Genomic DNA, 20,481 nt, shown 5'->3' on the forward strand with positions numbered 1-20,481 from the left:
GAGCTTTTGGACTCCGCACTAGTTGTACTAGCTGGTCTCACTGAGGTGTTGTATGAAGTCGGGTATTGCTGTGTAGCCCAGCATGGTCTCCATTCTCCATGGTCCTGCGTCAGCCTCCCAAGTGCTGCATTCAGGCATGTGCTACTGTGCTGGACTTTTTCTGTTTTTTCTTTTATTTAATTAACTTATTTGTAATGTTTAGAGCTGAGCAGACATCACCACTAGATAAGTTTGTTTTTAAGAACACTTGGTGCTTTTACTTATTATTACAGTGCTGGGGACTGAAGCCAGGATCTTGTGCATGCTAGCCAAACACTCTACCACCAGTCTACATTCCTAGTCCCACGTGCCTAATTATAAAGTACAAAGCTACATGAAAATGTATAATTACAGAACATTATATGAGATATTTTAGTACTTGCTTCCAAAGTGTGCCTTTTAATTAGTTTTTTCTTCTTTAGGTTGGCACTGCTCTGGCATCATGCACTGTTATTTCTGATGAAGATGGACATAGGCAGATGATTCGTAACTATCAACAACAGCTTTTACAACAAAACAGGTATTAGTTTAAGCATAATTTCTGTCTGACAGTGTGCTATGTCTTCAGGATTTATTATTTGTTTATGTGATACTCTAGCTGGGAGTCTCTGTATCCCAAGATAGGTTGGGATAGAGATTTCCCCAAGGGCAGTAGGAGTGTTGTTCCCTTTCCACCATGATCATGGACAGTCCTAGATTGCTGTTTATTAAATTGAATTTATAAACACTTGAGAATGTAAGACATTTTTCGTTCATTAAAAAAAATAATAATATACTTGTTTTTCTGCTTGTTTTTGATAGGTTACACAAGCAATCTGTTGAAACTGCCAGGAAACGATTACTAGAGTATCAAACTATATTAAAAGGAAGGTATCCATCCATGTCAGCCACATCTTTGATATCTGATTCTGTTATATCAATACTACCACAGAAATCTGAAAAACGTACTGCTATATCAGAGCATTGGAATCAAAGTCAGAGACTCAAGTTAAGTCTTAACATGCAACCCATACAGATCTGTAAATTAGAACAAGATCATATTCAGGTACCAGGACAAAATCACTTTCCACAAAGACAGATAAAAACAACAGAAATAGTAAGAACTTCAGATGTTTTAGCCAACATAGAATCACAGGAATATCTAAGGCAGTTCTCTAAGACTGAAACACAACAGAGAGACTATAAATTGGTCCCTAAAGATTCTCATAAGCTTTCAGGGGCTTTGTCATATGATCAGCCACAGGTATTACAGGGTGCTAGAGAAATACCTGAAACACTTAGGGTACCAACTTTTCAAGCTTTAGAATCTCAACAAATATTATCAGATGACAGTGAAAATATATCCTCTAAGCTCACTGAACCATCTTCATTCCTACCACTGGCATCTGAACATTCTTTTACTTTTCTCCCTGTTAAAGTTGAGTCTGGAAAAATTCAGGAACCCCTTTCAATCATAAACAAAAGTACAGTTTCCATAGGCCATTCTGCAATCAGCCAGATACATGATCATCCTTTGACATCCTCAGAGACTATCGCAGCCCAGCAAGGTCATTTGAAGGCCCTTCAAGAACAGTTAGAACTACAGAAGAGTATTCTTCAGGCAAGACAGGAGCAGCTGCTTTTGTATAAACAAAAAGAACTGGAAGAACACACTGGTCTCTCTGCACTCCACCCCGTGGTGACTGTAGATTCACATGCTTCACTGAGTTCTGCCAAAGCTGAACCTGGGAGATTCCAGGATTCTTCTCCAGCCAACAGAGCTTCTGTGCTCCCCTCGGGTAATCCTGCGCTTGCACAATGGGAGGACAGGCTTTTGCATTTTTCACAGCCTATGGTATTGCAGCAAAGTAATTTAAAATTTCTCCAAGAACATTTGAATATTCAGAGGGATGTCCTTCAGGCTAGGCGCGAAGCCCAGGAGGTCTTACTTGTACATAAACAGAATGAATTAGATGGAAGGATATGTTCTGAACAAGCTGAGCCCTCTTTTCTGCCACAGCAAGTAACTCAGCACATGTTTACTTCACTACCTTTCGCTAATACAAAATCTAGAGAGAAAGGGCTTTTCTCAAGCCAGTCTGAAATCTCAGGATCTCAGGATGGATCTTCGAGTTTCCTACAGCAGTTCCCACCTCTATCAGATAACTTTAAGTTGTTCCAAGAACAGCAGACCACACAGAGGGATATGCTTCAGGTTAGACCTGATGCTCAAGTGGGATTACTTTTACATAGACAAAGGAATTTGAGGGACAATATGCCTGTCTCACCAGCTCAGCATTTAGACGCTTCTCAAGCTTCTACCGAAGCTGAGCCTCCAACATTTCAGGATAAGTCTCTTAGCTTTCCACAGCATGGCCTGCCAAGGCAAGAAAATTTGACAACATTCCAGGAACAGTCACATGTACAGAGGGTAATACTTGGAGCTAGACAAGGAACTCAGGAATTTGTATATAAACAAAGTGAACTGGAAAAAGGAATTTCTTCTGAGCAGCCCTGCACCTCCTCTTCATCCCAGGCAGCTGAATTTGAAGGTTTACAGGAGTTTATGTCAATCAAGAGTAACAGTACAGGTCCTTTAAGCCATTCTAAGATTCCAAGACTTCAGGAAAGTTTTTTGAGATTTTCACAAGATACACTACCTCTACAAGGTCATTTGAAAGAACACCAAGAATGTCTAGCGACAGAGAAAGAAGCCTATCATTTTAGTCAGAAAACCCAAGATAATACATCTTCTGAACAAACTGGCTTATCTTCATTCATACCCCAATCAGGACAGCTTTCATTTATATCCTTACCTTCTGCCTACTCTGGTACAACCCAGGAACAAACTGGCTTATCTTCATTCATACCTCAGTCAGGACAGCTTTCATTTACATCATTACCTTCTGCCTACTCTGGTACAACCCAGGAACCTGTTTCAATAGACAATAATAATAAAATAACTGCAAGCTATTTTCAGATCCCAGAATTGCAGGACAGGCTTTCGAAGATAGCACAGTGCATCCAGCCTCAACAAGAAAATTTAAAGGCACTTCAAGAACGAGTAGCTGCACAGAGGGAAGCCATCATTCAATCTAGACAGGTAGCTCAGGAAGAAATACTTTTACATAAACAGAGACGTTGGAAGGGAAGACTATCTCCTGAACAGGTTGGTACCTCTTCCTCACAGCATTCATTTGCTTCATTACCTCTTAGTGAATCTGAAAGAACTCAAGAACTTTGTCCAACTAACAATAATACAACCTCCTCAAGTCATTCTGAGATGCTGATTTTGCCTGATAGGCTGCTGGGTTTATCACATACTGTTTTACCTCAACAAGATAATTTGATTGTACTTCAAGAACACTTGCATGCACAGACAAATTCTTTTCCTTCTGTTAAAAAAAGCCAGAAAGAATTAGTGTTACCCAGACAATTTAAATTTGAGGAAAAGGTATCTTCTGAGCATTTTGTCCAGTCTCACCATGGTGATTTGAAGACGCTTCAGCAGCACTTAGATGTACAAAGGAAAGCCATTCGATCTGGACAGGAACTTCAAGAAGAACTGCTCTTGCAAAGATTAAGTAAATTAGAGAAAAGGGTGTCATCGGAGCAGGTCAGTTCCTCTTCATTTTCATCCCAGGTAGCCCTGCCTGTTGCTGACTCTGAAGGAACCCAAACGTCTTTCCAAACCAAAAGCAGTGATACCAAGATCCCAAGGCAATCAGATAGGCTTTTGAGCCCTTCACAGCCTATTCTGTCTCAGCAAGGGAATTTGACAGTGCTGTTGGACTTAGAAAGGGAGGTGTGTCCTAATGAGAAGCCCCAGGCAGAGCTCCTTTTAAAGAAACAAAATAAATCTGCTGAGTATGCTGTCCCCTCTTTATTGCTATCCAAGGAAACAGATCATTCATTCATTCCACTGCCTTTTGCAGAAGCTAAATCTAAAAGCATTTGTGAATTATATTCTGAAAATGAACATGCAGCTCCCTCAAGTGATTCTGTGACACCAGGGTTTCAAGATAGGCTTTTGAGTTATTCACAGCCTTTCTCAGCTCAGCAAGATAACGTGGGTCTTCAGAAGCAGTTGGATCTACAAAGAGTCTTGCATTATAGTCAAAAAGCCCAAGAAGAATCGCTTGTACTGAGACAAACAGCATTGCAACAGCAGATACAGAAACATCAAGAGACCTTGAAGGATTTCTTTAATAATGGTCAGGTACGTTTTAAACTTACATACCTAAATATTAAACAGTAGAGGTTTAAACCTGACTCACATTTAATTCTCGGCCTACAAGTATTGAATTATTGAGAGTAAATGATTTGATCTCACCTGTGCTTTTATTTTCTATACTAAACAATGTGGAAATTAAAATTCATCTACCTCATGTGGTGTTTATGAGATTAATAGTTAGAACCCAACTAATTTTAAATGCTAACACCATGAAAGAATATAAATTTTTGTTGTTTGTTTGCCTTTGTGTGCTGGGATGGAGCCTAGGGACTTGTGCTTGATAGGTAAGCACTGTAAACTGAGCTACATTCCCAGTAAGAATAGAGGTTTTGTTTTTGTTTTTTTTTTTGTGGTACTGGGTTTTGAACTGAGGATGTTGTGCTTGCTAGACAAGTACTTTACCATTTGAGCCACACCTTGTATATAGTTTCTTATTTGATACTTTGTTATAATGAATTTTAAGTTTACCATAGATTAAAATTGTAGGCATAACTGGTTAGCAGAAAGTTTCTTATGTCATAGCAAACCTTGGGTTCTTTGTGTATAGCACTTTGTTGACATTATATGTGAATCAAAATCAGTACTCTCTTTTTCCTTAATTGACATTGCTATCATTTGTTAAAAAGCTAGCATGGTTGTAGGCTGATGTAGAGCTGGACCTGCATCTGAATTGTTGAGGAGACTGGCTTAGTCACTCAGACAGTTACCATAGTTCTTGGGAGACAAGAGGGCTTTCTCCTGAATATGAATGTATCCATATTGTAGTCGGCCATTTCTTAAATTCATTATTTAAGTGTAAACAGAGTTCTACAACTCTTTGAAGTTCAGGAGAACTTGGATTGAGTCCAAGAGAAGTTAATGCCTGTTTAAAGAAAAAGTAATGCAAATGAAAAGCAGAGAGGAATACCCAGGTATAATCTCTTGTGGAGAGGTATAGAGGAAGCTGGGTTTTTATGTCCAGGGCTGTGAGTGGTTGTACTTCTCAATGGGAAGATCAATTTTTTAATATTAGAATCATATCTCATGTTTTATATATGAATAAAATTGTAATCATGTGAGTGATGGAACTACTTATTTGCTGGAGGTTCTAATGTAAGAAGGGAGATCTAAATGTAGTGCACTCCTCACATAATCTCAACATGTGTTATCCCCACTCTCATCTGTCCACTTTTTCAGGCAAGTCAGCCTACAGTTGAAAATGGTTTAAGAATGCAGAAGATGGAGCAGCTTAGAGAGTGCCTTCCGAATATTCAAGACTTACCAAGAGATGATCAGGAAAGCAATGGTTACGCAGATCGGAACACCTCTGATGATAACCATCTGCTTTCAGAAGCTGCTAGTGCCTCACAACGGAGTAAGATGATTGCATTTATTGTAATTCTGCTGATTATTTTTGCTTTCATCTCCTGCAGTCTGCTGTTTGGAGAATAATATGGTTGTTGATCTTCATTGTGCTTAACTTGTTCTCTCGGTAGGTGAGCATCTGGACAAAGAACCAAGCAGAAATGCCTCAAAACCACCTGTAGCCAAAGTTAAATGTGGACTGGACTTAAACCAACATGAACTTAGTGCTATACAAGAAGTGGAATCACCAGCAAGTGGCAGACCTTCTACACCAGGTGAATAGATGGTTGGATGAAAGTTTTTTTAATGGTTTGCCAGTTTTCTGCATTTTTTCAGGATACCAAAATTTATCTAAGACACTTAGTCTTTGACTACTTGTGAGAAGAAAAGTTTGGGTTTTTTTGTTTGTTTCTTTTTGGTGGTAGTAGGGTTTGAACTCAGGACCTCGTGCTTGATAGGCAGGTGCTCTACCACTTGAGCCATGCTCCCAGCCCAAGGAGAAACTTTTTTTTACTTAAAATAGTTTTTAAAACTTGGATTTAAAAAATGTACCATTAAGTAACTATTTTTTTTTAATTTTATATAGGGGGAGACCAATTTACAGCAGACAAAAATCTTCAATATCCCATATTCTAACACTCTTATTCCCTCTGCTTCCATTCCTGTTTTTCTTCTAAACATGTTTAAGATGTGACTCAGTTCTTTTTGCTGTTTTTCCTTGCCACTTTTCTACTTTAATACTTTTCCTGATTTTCTTTTCACTGATGATTATGATGTTTAAAATCCTTAGGAACTGGGCGTGGTGGTTTGAGCCTGTGATCCCAGCTACTCCAGAGGTGGAGAGTGGAAGGATTAAAGTTCAAGGTCAATCTGGGTAAAAGGTTATCAAGACCTATCTCAACAAATAAGCAGAGGATGATGGAGCTTGGTGGTAATGTGCCTGTGATCACAGCTAGGCAGCAAGCCCTAAGTAGAAGGAGGCCACATTCGGAGGACAGCCCCTAATAAAAAAGCCAAGGCCCTACCAAAAAATAAGTAAAACAAAAAAGGGTTGACAGTATAGCTCAAGTGGTAGAGCACCTGCCAAGGAAAGCAAGGCCCTCAGTTCCCTACTGCCAAAAAAACCCCAAAGGAATCCTGGCTTTAAGGATAATTAGAACAAACCATAGTCCCTTACCATATTTCTTACCTATAAAAATTCCAACCTGCAGTATTTTGTAAGCAGTTCTTTGAATTTCATAATCTTTTTTAGATTTCAGACTCAACCGAATAATTTTCTTGATCAGATTTATTAAAGCAAATCTTTTTTCTTGGAGTAGTGAGGTTTGAACTCAGGGACTTAACACTTGCAGGCAGGAGCTCCACCACTTGAGCCACACACCCCAGCCCTTGCTTTAGTTATGTTTTGAATAGGATCTTCTTTATGCCAGGGCCAGCCTAGACCAAGAGCTATTTATGCTTCCCATGACTCAGGGATGACAAATGTGCATCACTATGCTCAGCTATTGGTTGAGATGGGTTGGCCTCGAACCTCTGTCCTCCTCAGCTCTGCCTTCCAAGTAGACTGAAAAGCACAGAGAGATAGACAAAGACATGGCTCAACATCAGCACAAGTTCATTCAGGAGAAGAAACCTGCAGAGGGGTTCTCCAGCCAGAGAGCTAGAGTCCACTGTCACTTACAGACTGGGGGGTTTTATAGGAAAGGAAGGACCTAGTAAAGGGTCAGGGAGGATTTCCCATTGTGACTTGTCCATTGTCCGTTGCTAGGGGTAATCAAAGAACTGGGCCTTGTGTCCTGGTACAGGTTCTAGGAGCCAGGGCATTTCATTTATAGACCAATGGCAAGAATAGGAGTTGCTGGGGGCAGTCAAGGAGCTAGGGCTTTCGTTCTGGCACAGGTGCTAGGAAATAAGATGTTTCCCTTGGAGTGTCCGTCTCTTCGGGAGGTCAAACAGTTTATGATGGCCCAAGTGATGTCAAGTTGAGACAGCTAGGATGTGAGGCATTGTGCCCAGTTAGCAAATCTCTCTTTTTTTTTTTTAAAGGGCGTGTGTGTAAATGAGCTTTTTTATATTTCTTAGCAACATACATAGAAGTATTGTGTTACAATTAACTATTTTGGTCTTCAGCCTTTTTCTGTTTGAGAGAATTAAGGAAGATGGAAATTCAGAGTAAGTCTTAAGAATCATTGCACTTTCTGCACTTTTATTATATCTCATGGAACTTATGGAGTAATGATTTTATTTATTCCTAGCTTTGGAAGCTTTTTTAAACTGTTTTGCATTTGATAAACCACAGCTGTTCAGGAATTGAACAGTTCGCCCAATTCAGAATGGCTATGAGGGAATCCTCAAAAATGTCATGTTGTATAAAGGAAAATCAATTTATCTCCTTTATCTTTCAGCTCCTCCCTGCTACCTTTGGTGAATAGAACTCAGATGGGAAGGCTTGGCCCTTCCCTTGGCTATACCCTTCTCCAACACCCAATAAATAAGTCACCAAATTTCAGTTCCACTCTGTGAACTCCTAAATTTGCCCAGTTCTTTCCATTTCCACTACTACTTATTTACTTCAGGCAGTCATTTTTTTCGTGGATGACTACCTTACTCCCAGTGTTTTCCTAGTTTCCAGTCTTGCTTTACTCTAAACCAATTTTCCCATGTTATGTTTAGAGTAATCTCCTTCCCTTTCCTCATTTAAAACTTTCCATTGGTTTCTTTGTATTTGAGCAGTAAATTTAAATAAATCAAAGACCCTAGCTTTATCTGCGAAGCCCTTCATGGTCTTGCTGGCACCATTTCTCTGGTAAGTTTGTCCTGAACTGACAAGTTTCCCTTTCATGTGCCCTTTGAGAGCTCTCATAAGATAGCTGGTATCATACATCTTTAGGTAATACATCTTCAGGTAATACTTCTAAACAAAGTATTACATACAAATAGTTTAAAAAGCCAAACATTGCCATATACCGTTAAATAGCAGTTCTTCTGAATCCTACTCAACAATCACTTCTCAGGTGTCCTTCTTGGATTTACCACCATGGTTGTATTGGATTTAAGCAAAAATTCAGCTAAATTATCATTTTAGTGTAAATATTTTTTACTGCTTTGACAGTTGGTACAGTATGATTACATTTCTCTCCATAAACCTTTTGTCCTGTTGTAAGTCAACTTTTTTCCATTTGCCTAAAGTTTCTGTAGAATGGATGGCTATCCTTCTACATTCTCTTAATACCTACACCTCTAAATACAATTTTCTGTGAAGTTGACACTGTTTCCTCTGCCATGAAAACCTTTTTAATTGAAAGCTGGATGGCTTTACCAAGGTCCTTGTTTTTTTAGAGCCTCATGCTACGGGGCAGGTACTTAAATTATGTCTCTAGTCCTTTTTTGCTTGCTTTAGTTATTTTTTCAGATAGGGTCTTGCATTTTTGCCTGGGGCCTCAGACCTAGAGGTGATCCTCCCTGTGGCCTCCCTTATAGCTAGGATCAATGCTCACTTGAGCCATCATGTCCAGTTTGCTGGTTGAGATGGGCATCTTGCTCTTTTTTGCCTGGTTTTCCTCCTGATCTCCACTGAATAGCTGGGATTACAGGTGGCAAGCAAGGTCATTCTTAGAGCAAAGTGTTACTTGCTCGAAGGGGGAGGGGATATAAAACTGGTTTGGGAGTGGAGGTGAGAAAACTTACCTTTTTAAAATGTGTACATTTAAAAAGCACAGCTATACATTGTATCTGTAGTTATTAAACTTTGATTTGGGTAGGCCAGATAGAGAGGGGGAAAAAAATCTAAGTAGACTCTTTGGGGTTTGACAAAGTTGAAAATGTTGATCTGTATAATCTTCCAAGTCTTCCTTTCCCCAGTAGTTCATTTATTTTGCTTTTGCTCTCTGTGCAGATTTCCTTAACTCTTTTATCCCAGTATGCTGGACTTTTATTTTGGTTATCAAATTGTAGTTTCAAGAGGTTCTTTTTTTCTCTTGTTTTTCATGTATAATGTTCTGCTATTGTTTCATGAATGCAGAATATTTAAATTTTTGTTCTTTTTTGAGAGTGCTGAGATTTTAAACTCCAAACGTTGAACTTGCTAGACGGTGCTCTATCACTTGAGCCAAGCCCCAGCCCTTTTTGATTTAGTTACTTTTCCGAGAGGGCCTCATGTTTACATTTTTAGTTGTTGATTTGGGTTCTGCTTTTCTCATTTTGAGTTGGTGGGTTTTTTTTTTTTCCCCCTGTATGTGTGTGTGTGATTTGTGTCTTATAGTTTACAGGCTTTCTTCTATACCTTTATATATTTGAGTGAGATGCTGAGGACTGTATGGAGGTCCTATGGATAGAACCTTATTTAGTTGCTGGACTTCATGGGGAAAGGTGTGACTTTTTCATCAAGGACCCTCAATGTAATACCTATAGTTCTTTTTCTTTGTAAAGAAAGATCCTCTAATGACAGCAAAAGCCTGACTTAAGTGTTATAGAGCCAGAACTGGGGGCCTGAGTTGATGCAGACTTTCTTTACTAACCCAGATTTTCCTTATGGCATTCTGTCACTCCCTTCTACACTTTCCTTCTTTCTGTGCCTGATCCTCCTGAACTCGGAGCGTATTAAATTCAGTTTCTCCAGAAGATAAACTTTCAGTCTCCTCTGGGGATGATGTTGAAGGACAGGGATAGCAGGAGACCAGAAGATCTAATGTTCCAAGTACATAGTTTTAAACATTATCCGTGTTTTTTGTCCCTGAAAATGAGTGTCTTCCTTTTGTAATACCTGGTGCCTTTAATTCCCGTTTTTTTCTGGGTTCTGCACATTAAATTAGCTTACTTCCTTCCAGTATTGCACATTCCTTTGATTACTTATTTTTGTGTCAAAGCATGACATTCAGAGGTGCTTATTTCAGTGATTTATCAGTAAAATAAGTCACTGAAATCAGATAAACAACTGAAATAACCATGTAACCAACACCCAGGACAAGAACTGGAACACTAGAGGGTCCTTTATAGGGCTTTCCTCATGCCCTCCTAATTACTATTCCCTAAGCTCCTATTTTGTTGTGGCTATTTTTGAACTTTATGTCTATCATTTATGCATATTATATCTTAAACACTACTGATAGTTACTAGATTATCCAGGTATTTTTTTTCATGTGATTAATCACCACTGATATATAATCGAGTTAGGTAGTAGGGATATCATTAAAATCTTAGTAAAATTTAAAATAAAGGCCTGACTGAATGATAAACAGTCATTATTTTTCTACTACATAAATGGGGTCTTTAAGAGTTTAGATTTTTACCTAATTATCTAAATTGCCATTTTAGTTTTAACTCACTCAGGAAACTTAAGTGGAAATTTAGTAAGTCAATTCTTTTTACTACTTCTCAGGTAAACCAAATTTTCTTCAAGACAGAGACCCCATGAGGGTCTCAATAAGCCGAGAACAAAGTTTCCTTGGGAGTCCACTTGCTCATGACCCATTTGGTTGTCAACAACTACCTGTTCAGAAGGGCATCAAAAGTGATGACTCTGATGAAGCAGGTGAGAGGTAAAGAAATTGAAAGTGGAATTGTGCACAAGGATACATGGACAAAAAAGAATTGCGGTAGGGTTATTTATGATAGTGACTGTATGGTACACCCATACTCTGTTGTTCTATGCATAACAAATTACCTGGGCTGGTAGTCATCAGTGTTGATACAGGCTTACCTTTGTTGGAGATGTGGTTTCATTTTCTATTCTGTATGCTCATATATTGTAGATTTTTAAAATAAGCATGTATTTATGTTTGTACAGAAAATTGAGGGACTTGAAGTTTATTGAAAGTAAGTAGTTTTGCTTTTAAAATGTTTTATTAAATAAATACCAACAGGAAGTATATCAGGATGAGTTTATGTAGTTGGCAGCTCCATAAATTTTATGTTTAAGCCTATTTGTAAGAGTCTACATTGTAAGTCAAGTATTATGAGATATTTAAAAAATTCTCTCTGTGGGATTCTAAATGAGCTGCTTCATTTGTAAATATTTGGAAAATAATTGTAAGGAACTTTAAATCAATTAATGCTACCACCTGGTAATAACCGATGTTAATTTTCTTGCTTTTGAGTGTATACATGTATACAGAAAGCTATTTTCTGTGTAATATTGCTTACTGACCTTACAGAGTTGTAGCACTGCTCTGTTATATGTGACACACCTCTTAAATGGTTAACTTTCTACCCAGATTTCTTAATTTTAGCTGTCACATATATTCAGATAATTGGTATCGTAGCTATATCTGTAGTTAAATAGAATGAGATGAGAGATTTTCTTCTTGAGGGTTTATAGAAAAAAATTGACTTTAGCATCTGCTTTTTAAACTGTAGGTTAAAGTAAATGTAACATACAGAATTTCTAGTACATTATAATTCTTATCATTTTAAAATAAAACTGTTACATCATTCCTTTAGATTAATTACACCAGCGTATACTTGTATTTTCCTTTTATCTGTATGTCCTCTAGCCAAAGATTTTGGAACATACTATAGTTGAACAGAACTTGGGTGTCTTGACCTGTTCAGGCATCAAGGGAAAATGCACACCAAAAGCAAACATGAGGCTTCTTAATAAAAGGGTATTAGAAAAAAATTACAATTATCTGTCTATCTTAAAGGTTCTTTATCTGCAGATCAAAAATAATTTCAAAGGCTGTGGTATAGCCCAGTGGTAGGGCACTTGCCTAACATGCATGAGGCCCAGGATTTGATTCCCAGCACTGCCAAAAGGGGGAAAAAATTATATCAACATGTACAGACTTATCCCTTGTCATTATTCCCAAAACAATATAGTATAACAACCATTTACATAAATAACACTTACTTTATATTAGGTATTATAAGCAATCTGTAGATGATCCAAAGTATATGGAAGAATGTGTGTAGGTTTTTTTACTATGCCCTTTTATAGGAGGCACTTGAAAATCCACAGATTTGTTATCTGCAGGGGAAGAAACAAGGTTTTGCATATTTGTATTGGGTGCTGTCAGGAAGCAGAGGTAATTCTGTTATGGGGTGCCATAAGAAAGTTTTATCTGGAAGGAAGGAAGAATGCAGTAAGGTAAAGTTGTAATTAGTGAAGCAACAGCAGTCACCAGGATAAGGGATGCTTGATCATTTTTGTGTTTTGGACAATACTCATGGTTTTGTCTGCATTTAGACATGATTATGAGTGGTCTTATTTTTGCCTTCCACAATCACAGAGAGGCTTTCCCCCCGCCCCCGCCCCCAAGCCTGGCTACACAGTAAACCCTGTCAAAACACAAAAGCGAGCAGCCTTTTCTGGCATTGGCATTCCATGAAATTGTTGCTGTTTAACAGGGAAACACCAAGACCTAGCTAATAATTCTGGGTTGGCCCCTTACTCTGTCAGGGCTGCTTTTCTCTTTCTGAAAGTATTGCCTCAATTTAGATTATTTTTATTTTAGAAGTGTCTTATTGTATTACTACTTCTCCATTTTCTCCCTGCCACTTAATACTGGTCAATACCTCACACTTTAATTTCTTACTAGCCTTTTAGGTGTACTCACCAACTTTTGAGTTTGTACCCTTTGCTTTTGTAGGACAGCAGGAAATGGTGCCTTGTGCATGTTTTGGGAAGATATTCAAGGTGTGGCTTTCATGTTACTTCCCCATTTTAGAACCAAATCTAAACTAATAACACTTAATTTCTCTTCCAGTTTCCAGGGTTCTATCCAGTGAATTTTTGAATGTCTGACTTTGCTTCTTTCTTTTACTTTTCACTTCTTCTTGGTACCCAAATGATACCCTCTTCACTCATCTCTCCTCTGAGGTGGTCTTTTGGTATATTATAGATAATAGTGAATACCTGTGATCAAACTGAGAAATTTCAGACTAACTTCTCACTCCTAACTCACTTTTGAAATAGACCACTTACAAAATGAACATGATGCTTGCTATTTTGTTTCTGCTTTATTTATCTATGATATAATTGTGGCGGTTTTTGTTTTGTTTTGCAGTACTGGGGTTTGAACTTAGGGCCTCATGCTTGTTAGGCAGGTACTCTACCCCTTAAGCCACTCCACCAGCCCTGTAATGTTTTATGAGTGAATATATGCACACACATACACATGTAAATGTACGTGTTTATGTATTGGGTTTCCACTTAAAAATATTTTACACAAACATTTGAGAAAATAATATACCTTTAGCATATGTGATCTTTTAATTAATATGGTGGTAATAAGGCCAAAATTTTTATATTCAGTGGAACTATTTTTGTTTCAGAGCTTTCTCACAAATTCAAACACATATTAATACTCAGAACTTTTTTTTTTGTACTGGGGTTTGAACTCAGGGTCTCACACTTGCTAGGCAGGTCCTCTACCACTTGAACCACACCACCGAGCCCTGCTTTGCATGGGTATTTTTGAGATATTGTCCTGCAAACTGTTTGCCTGGGCTGACTTTAAACTGTGATCCTCCTGATTGCTGCCTCCTGTGTAACTAGGATTATAGCCTGAGCCACTGACACCCAGCAGAAAGTACACATTTGATATGTTCTAATATGTCAGATATAATTAGGAATAATTTGTTAAGCTCATTGTGAGTTTAGGAAGCACTAAAAGGTTTAAACAAAGTAAAATTTGAAGCTGGGGTTATAGCTCAGTAATAGGATGGTTGCTTAGCATACATAAAGCCCTGGGTTAGATTGCTAACAGCAATAAGTAAAAATTTAATCAAAGCCATGTTTGGTGGTATATATCTTTAGTCTCATCAATTCAGTGGATGAGCAAGTGGATTGTTTTAGCCCAGGATTTCTGAGGCCAATCTGGGCAGCATAGCGAGATCCCATCTCAAAAAGTGGAGGGTGTATTAAAAATTACTCATTTTCCTATCACTTATTAACAATCACTGATTACACGTTGATATTTTTCTTCAGTGTCTCTTCTGTGTTAGGAAAAATGCTGCTCGAAAAGAAAGCTCATGAGAAAAGTGTCATGTCCAAGAGCAAGGTTTAATAGTAGGCTCGAACTGCCAGGCTGGCCAGGGAAAGATGGCGCAGCCCAGACTCTGGGCTAGGTGTGGCTTTTATAGAAGAGGGAGCTTAAGGAAGTTAGCGCAGGTGCAGGAGTCTCTGTTAGGGGCGGAGTTGTCTTAGAGCACCAGAATTTCTGTTGGGGGTGGAGCTACCTGAAAGCTCCATTTCTCAAGAAGTGAGGCCTGAGGATAAAATGGCTGCTGATTCACAAAATGGCAACTTTATTCTATCATTCTGCATGTATTAAACTGTACTTATGATTGTTCTTGCTTCTCCACATTAAAATGACAAAAGTATTTCCCACTACTTTGAGTCTTTTCTGCCTTTTAGGCTGTAGTCAGGTGTTTTTATAGGGATTTATTTATTTATGGAATAACAGTGACAAATAGTTTGCTTTTGTTTTTATTAAAGCAGTGACTGCTGTTTCATTAAAAAACCAAAGTGAGTTTGTTTGGTCTAAGATAAAGCAAGTTTAAGAAGCAAAATATTAAAGGAAATTATAGGAGAGCAGGGAATGTTGACTCTGGTGCTAAGAATTTAATTTGTCCTAATTTATCCCCCTTCATTTTGAACTTCAAAACCCATTTTTTAGTCAAGGTTCAGAAACCTGATGTTGAGAATCATGCAGTATTAAGTTATGCTTTGGAGGAAGAAGAGTATACATGTCTGAGTCCAACTGTGAAGCCATGTGATAAGGTTAGTAATGTCTTCATGTATGCTGAATTCTTTCTCTAGTTTACCAAAATAGTAAAATCTGTGTTCTCTGAGATCTGCTTTTATTGAAGTGGATCAATGATGAAAATAGCCAAATCTGAGTATCAGAAGACCTCAGTCTGCCTGACACATGATCTCTAGAGTTCTGAGAAGCAAAACTACAAAGTGATTTAAAATAGACTTGTGTGTGTGTGTGTGTGTGTGTGTCGGGGGGGGGGGGGCACATGTGTGTGTAAGGCTAGTCCTTTCTGAGCAATGATGAAAAGGTTTTACTACTGACCTAACTATGAAGGTTTCTACACTTGACCTGAGCTCAGAATTGACAACTGCTCATGTTGGTGATTTAAACTTTTTCTAGGTATTGCTTGATAATCATGCTCTAATATTTCCCTTTAACTTTTAGACTGAAACACAAGAGATTTCTCATGAGCCATCATCTTCAATAACTGTGTCTACTGGGAGCTTTTTAAGTTATGAAAACACAGAATTGAGCCTTACAGATCCAGGTAATAGCATCAGACTGTAAACAAATGGAAAGACCAGTTAAATTGTAGTATAATGGTGGGAGAAAGCACTACTTTTTCACAATGCATGGGTGGGGAGTCTTTAAGCTTGAAAAGGAAAGTTTTGTTGTTTTGGTTTGGTTGTTCTTTTGGATTTTTGTTTGATTGCTCGTTTTGGCTTTCGCCGTGCTGTACTGGGTTTGAATTCAGGCTCCAAGTGATTAGCTCACCTCAAAAGGAAAGTTTTTATGTTGAATAGAATTTATTGGACAGTATGGCATTCCATAAATGACTGCAAGTCATGGGTGTGGTCTGTAAATCCATAGCACGCTTGGAAGTATTTGCTAGTGTCACCTTTTCCCATATATGGAAAATCTACCTTGTTTCACTGAGCTCTTGGTTATTTACATAGCCATGCTTCTCTACTAGAATGTTTCTAAGAAATTACCCAACCATTAAAAGTACTTAAATATTAGGCTGAGTTGTTGGTTCGAGGCCATGTCAAGTAAAAAGGTAGAAAGACTCCATCTCAACCAGTAAAAGCTGGGCATGGTGGTACCTTCTGTCATCTTAGCACCTGCAGTCCAGGCTGGCCTGGGGAAAAACTAAAGACCCTATTTGAATAACTAAAGCAAATGGTTGAGGGCACAGTTCAAGGGGTATAGTGCCTGACTAGCAAGCAGGAGGCCCTGATTTCAATAGTGTTACTGTCCTTTAAATCTTTTCATTTAATTCAATTTTCAGAGTCATTTTCGGAGCACATAGACCATCAGGAACAAGAATCTATTGCCAGTAAACAAAAGGAAACAGATATTTTAAATTCTATAGTTCCTTCAACACAAGCTATTTATCAGCAGAACTCTTCAGATGTTCATAAATCTCTGTTGCCTATAGTGGAAGAATTTACATCTGGTCACATACACTTCCGGCAGATGACAGAAAAGCACATAAAGGAAGTAAATGTGATTCCTGAAAAATCAGACTTCCGGGGTAAAATTATTTTAAAGGAAAACTTTTTTCCTCTTTTATATGATTTTTATACATTTTAAGCAGTTACTGTTTGAGCTTCATGTTTTACCATAGAAATACTGAGGGCATTTTGTGAGAGGGCATGAAGAGATACTTTCATCTACTATGGCTGAGCTCTACCTCAGATCAGATAGGCCTGGATTCAGCGAGACCATGGGCACATTAACTTATTCATCTTCCATAAGGGAAAGATGTTGGAGGTTAAAGGACATGTTTGGCCCACCACAGCACTGAACACAGTGAACCTTTTCTTATTAAGTCACTAGTCCTGAAATAAGTTTAGTAAGAACAGTAAAGTTCCTTTCCTCCTAGTTGATCTCATCAGGCTTTGGTACTTTGTCCAAAGCTTTGATCACTGAAAGGATCCCTGCTTTTACTTTGCAGATAATCATATAGGATTTAATTTGAAAGCATCTGCTAAACATGAAAAAAAGAATTTTGTTGCATTCTAAAGGAGTATTTTTCTAGGTGCTAAACAAAAAAACCTAAAAATTAAAATGTCTCCTTTTCCACCCCCCACAAAATTCTAACAGTCAACCTCGACTTTCCAGAATTGGAACACATTTTTCCAAATTTGCATCGTCAGCTGTTTAAACCCTTAGAAGCTCATCCAGACTTTGACTTATCGTCATCTTCCTCTGTGATTTCTCAAGACAACAGAGACTTTTACCAGGTATATTAAAGAGCTCTTCCATTGCAGTGAATCTCAAAGAATAGTTCTTTTGTAGAAAAGAAACCTTGGTGGCCTCTCAGCCTGTTAGAATCACATGGAAAAAAAACTGGCTCATACAGGTGCTCAAGAGGTGATCAGGAGGATCTTGATTCAAGGACAACCCCCATACAAAGTTAATGAGACCCCCATCTCAACAAACTGGGAGTGGTGGTTCCTAACTATGGTTAATTATGATCCAGTCACTTGGGAAGCCCCTAGGTAGGACTGCTGTCCAAGGCTAGCCCCATGCAAAAAGTATAAAACTATATCTGAAAAATAAAGCAAAAAAAACCGGCTAGGGGCATGGCTTAGGTTTTGAGGCTCCTAGTTGAAGTACTGATAAAAAAAATCCCACTGCTCAGGCTATACCTCCCCCACCCCAGACCAACTGCTGGGGTTGTTTTATTAAAAGCTCTCCAGTGGCTCTTACAAGAAAACCTCTACATCTGCTGGGTGTGGTGGCTTATGCACTTGGAAGACCCACCCTGGGCAAGTTACTCTGTGGGGGAGGGTGTGCTGCGAGTTGGCCTTTTACTTTGATAGGTATGATTTTATAAGATTTCTAATGTGCCTTCTTACACTTAGTACAGCCGATTTCAAACTTGACAACCAAGGTGTGTTACAGTTCCAATTGCCAGAGAAGTATGTTTATGTTACCTGGCTAATATTCAAGTCTTTAGAATTAGGGTAAGCTAGTATATTAAGGGAACACAATGATGATGGATTCAACTGATTTCAGCCTTTACATGTTTCTGACAGAGCTCAGATTCTTCAACTGAAAGATGTACTTCATCATCCAGAACAGTTTCTTTTACAGCACTGAGGAGAACCAGCTTACATTCTTTTCCTAACACAAGACAACCTGACCCTCATGCTGCAGCTCAGAGTTTTGCTATAGAAAATATTGAGGGTATGTATGGCTAAATTAGTAAAGACTTCATGGTTCCACTTCTTTGAACTTGTTGGTTTTTCTTGTCCTTGGTGTTCAGTTTGCTTGCATTTGAAATATTAACCTTCAAAATGAAAGAGTTGCCCCTTGTCCCTCAACTTACCTTCTAGAACTTTTTGTTCAAGCTAATATGTAGACTCAATTGAAGGCTGAGTATTTGCTCTTAAATTCAGTTTCAGTGCCTGAAAAACAGATTTTCACTAATATTGCAGGAGGTGACCTCATTATTAGGTGGGATTTATCTATTCAAGTTTTATTGAGTAACTTTAAAATTTCTTCATGCAGGATCTGAACAATCTTTTCAACAACTTCTGCCAGAATTTTCTTCTCAGGAGGGGAGTCAGCATGCTGACCTACCAAGTATTTTTAGCATTGAAACAAGAGATTCTTCTGAAAGCAGGGATAATCACAAGTGTCCCTCTGAACAGACTGAAACATTACAAAATAAGAAAAAAAGCGTTCACTTCCAAAGTTCCATGTGCAGTTCATCTGATGACACTGCTGTGTTTGATCAGTTACGAGTACAGCATAGTACTCCATGTGGTTCATCCTCTAGTGAGAGCTCAATAAAACTAGAAAGCAGAGAAGAAAAGTTGGGCTTTGAAGAACTTTCAAAAAGAGAGATTGATACAGTATTACAAAGTCAAGGACTCACAGAAGATAAAAATACAACCTGTAGGGTTTTAGCTGTAAATCCACATGGAGAAGAAACTGACTCTCAATTATGGGCAAGAACAGTGGAAATGGGAACTTCAATTCAGACACCATTCTCAAGTGAAAAATATTTTGAGAATTCAACTAAGGAAACTCCAAAAGCCCTAAGAAACCTATCTCAACTAGCACAACTAGAGCCCCTTACAAGTCGAGAGTCATTTTCATTCCAGAGCTCAATTCCAATCTGGGTAAGTGACATCTCTCATGTAAATAGAACTCAAACTCCTTTTCAGGAGAAACTTAAATGCTAAGAGAAGCAACAAACATGAAAAAACTCCAAAATGAATTCATTGTTAACCTGCTTGGTTCTCCAAGTCACATGTAGGACTTTGTGGTAGAGCACCTGCCCAGCAAGCATGAGGCCCTCAAACTGAAAATAACAAAAGCAGAGAAAACCCCACAGTCCCCTCTAGTATTTCTTTTGTACCAAATGTTCCAAGGCTTTTTTCTTCCTTTTTTCCATTGCCCAGGAAACAGAATCTGGCCATGGTATAATGGAAGAACCAGAACTCACTTTAGTAAGCACCAGTGACATCAGTATTGCTGAAGCAGATTTTGCAAACTTAACCCTAGAAGAGAAGAGAGAGAATGAGACAAAAAACTTTGTTCAGGTAAATTTATTAGCATTTGAACATTAGAGAGCAGAAACTGACAGTTTATAGGAAAACCCTATATATGTAGGATTCATATAGTTCGACCATCTACCTTTTTCATAACACACCTGGAAGAAAGTATTTGTCGAATATTGCTATCAGCAATAGCAAGAAAAGGATGAGAAAGCGGATGATCTGCAGGCACAGAACCAACAAGCCAGGTGTGGGGTAATTCACGGCCTACCTGGCCTGTAACTACGAACTACAAACTCATCTGTGACTTTTGCAACTAGGTGGGTGAATTTCTGCCTCTTCTATCAGAAACCCCAGATGGTCCAGCTGTATCAGAGAACAAGCCTACAGGTATTTCATTCACCTCTACATATAACTGCTAAATGAGGTGAAAATATTCAGCAAGATTTTAACGAAATCTTCCCAATTTTATAGCCATATCAGGGAACTTACAAGAACCATTTGTAAAGAGAGAAAAGTCATTTATGGAGAAAGCCTGTCAGAGGCAGAAGGAAATACAGAGTAAAACTATAAATTTTCAACCCTGTACAGGTACAGTATCTTTAAGTAACCTTTAATTTGGAGTCTTGCCCAATATCTGCCAGCCCTTTTATTTTGTTTACTTATTCATCTT

General features: G+C 38.3%; 1 protein-coding gene, 1 long non-coding RNA gene and 2 other non-coding genes across 14 annotated transcripts in view; 3 read left to right on the forward strand and 1 right to left on the reverse strand.

Moving 5' to 3' along the window:
* Positions 1-20,481, forward strand: part of LOC109677740 (centrosomal protein of 295 kDa-like) — a 50,529-nt gene that overhangs the window by 29,596 nt on the left and 452 nt on the right. For 8 of the 11 annotated variants that reach the window (XM_074081101.1, XM_074081127.1, XM_074081121.1 and 5 more), the window contains 14 exons: positions 462-559; positions 841-4,237; positions 5,429-5,606; positions 5,728-5,871; positions 10,974-11,126; positions 15,214-15,317; positions 15,739-15,841; positions 16,583-16,828; positions 17,401-17,540; positions 18,339-18,489; positions 18,814-19,430; positions 19,713-19,853; positions 20,129-20,198; positions 20,283-20,399. In XM_074081101.1, the coding sequence (XP_073937202.1) occupies positions 462-559; positions 841-4,237; positions 5,429-5,606; positions 5,728-5,871; positions 10,974-11,126; positions 15,214-15,317; positions 15,739-15,841; positions 16,583-16,828; positions 17,401-17,540; positions 18,339-18,489; positions 18,814-19,430; positions 19,713-19,853; positions 20,129-20,198; positions 20,283-20,399 (5,659 nt within the window). The remainder of the gene's footprint in view (positions 1-461; positions 560-840; positions 4,238-5,428; positions 5,607-5,727; positions 5,872-10,973; positions 11,127-15,213; positions 15,318-15,738; positions 15,842-16,582; positions 16,829-17,400; positions 17,541-18,338; positions 18,490-18,813; positions 19,431-19,712; positions 19,854-20,128; positions 20,199-20,282; positions 20,400-20,481) is intronic. The other 3 variants (XM_074081112.1, XM_074081135.1, XM_074081140.1) reach the window with 3 other exon arrangements.
* LOC141425031 (uncharacterized) lies at positions 3,499-20,292 on the reverse strand. Its single transcript, XR_012450107.1, has 3 exons — positions 19,757-20,292; positions 12,444-18,710; positions 3,499-5,735 (listed from the first exon to the last, which is right to left on the reverse strand). It is a non-coding gene; the product is annotated as an uncharacterized lncRNA (long non-coding RNA).
* Positions 15,409-15,486, forward strand: LOC141416721 (small nucleolar RNA U2-19). The gene has a single exon (XR_012441325.1). It is a non-coding gene; the product is annotated as a small nucleolar RNA U2-19 (small nucleolar RNA).
* On the forward strand, positions 15,586-15,651 carry LOC141416718 (small nucleolar RNA U2-30). The gene has a single exon (XR_012441319.1). It is a non-coding gene; the product is annotated as a small nucleolar RNA U2-30 (small nucleolar RNA).

This window comes from Castor canadensis, chromosome 1 (assembly GCF_047511655.1).
Source record: "Castor canadensis chromosome 1, mCasCan1.hap1v2, whole genome shotgun sequence".
Lineage (NCBI taxonomy): Eukaryota > Metazoa > Chordata > Mammalia > Rodentia > Castoridae > Castor > Castor canadensis.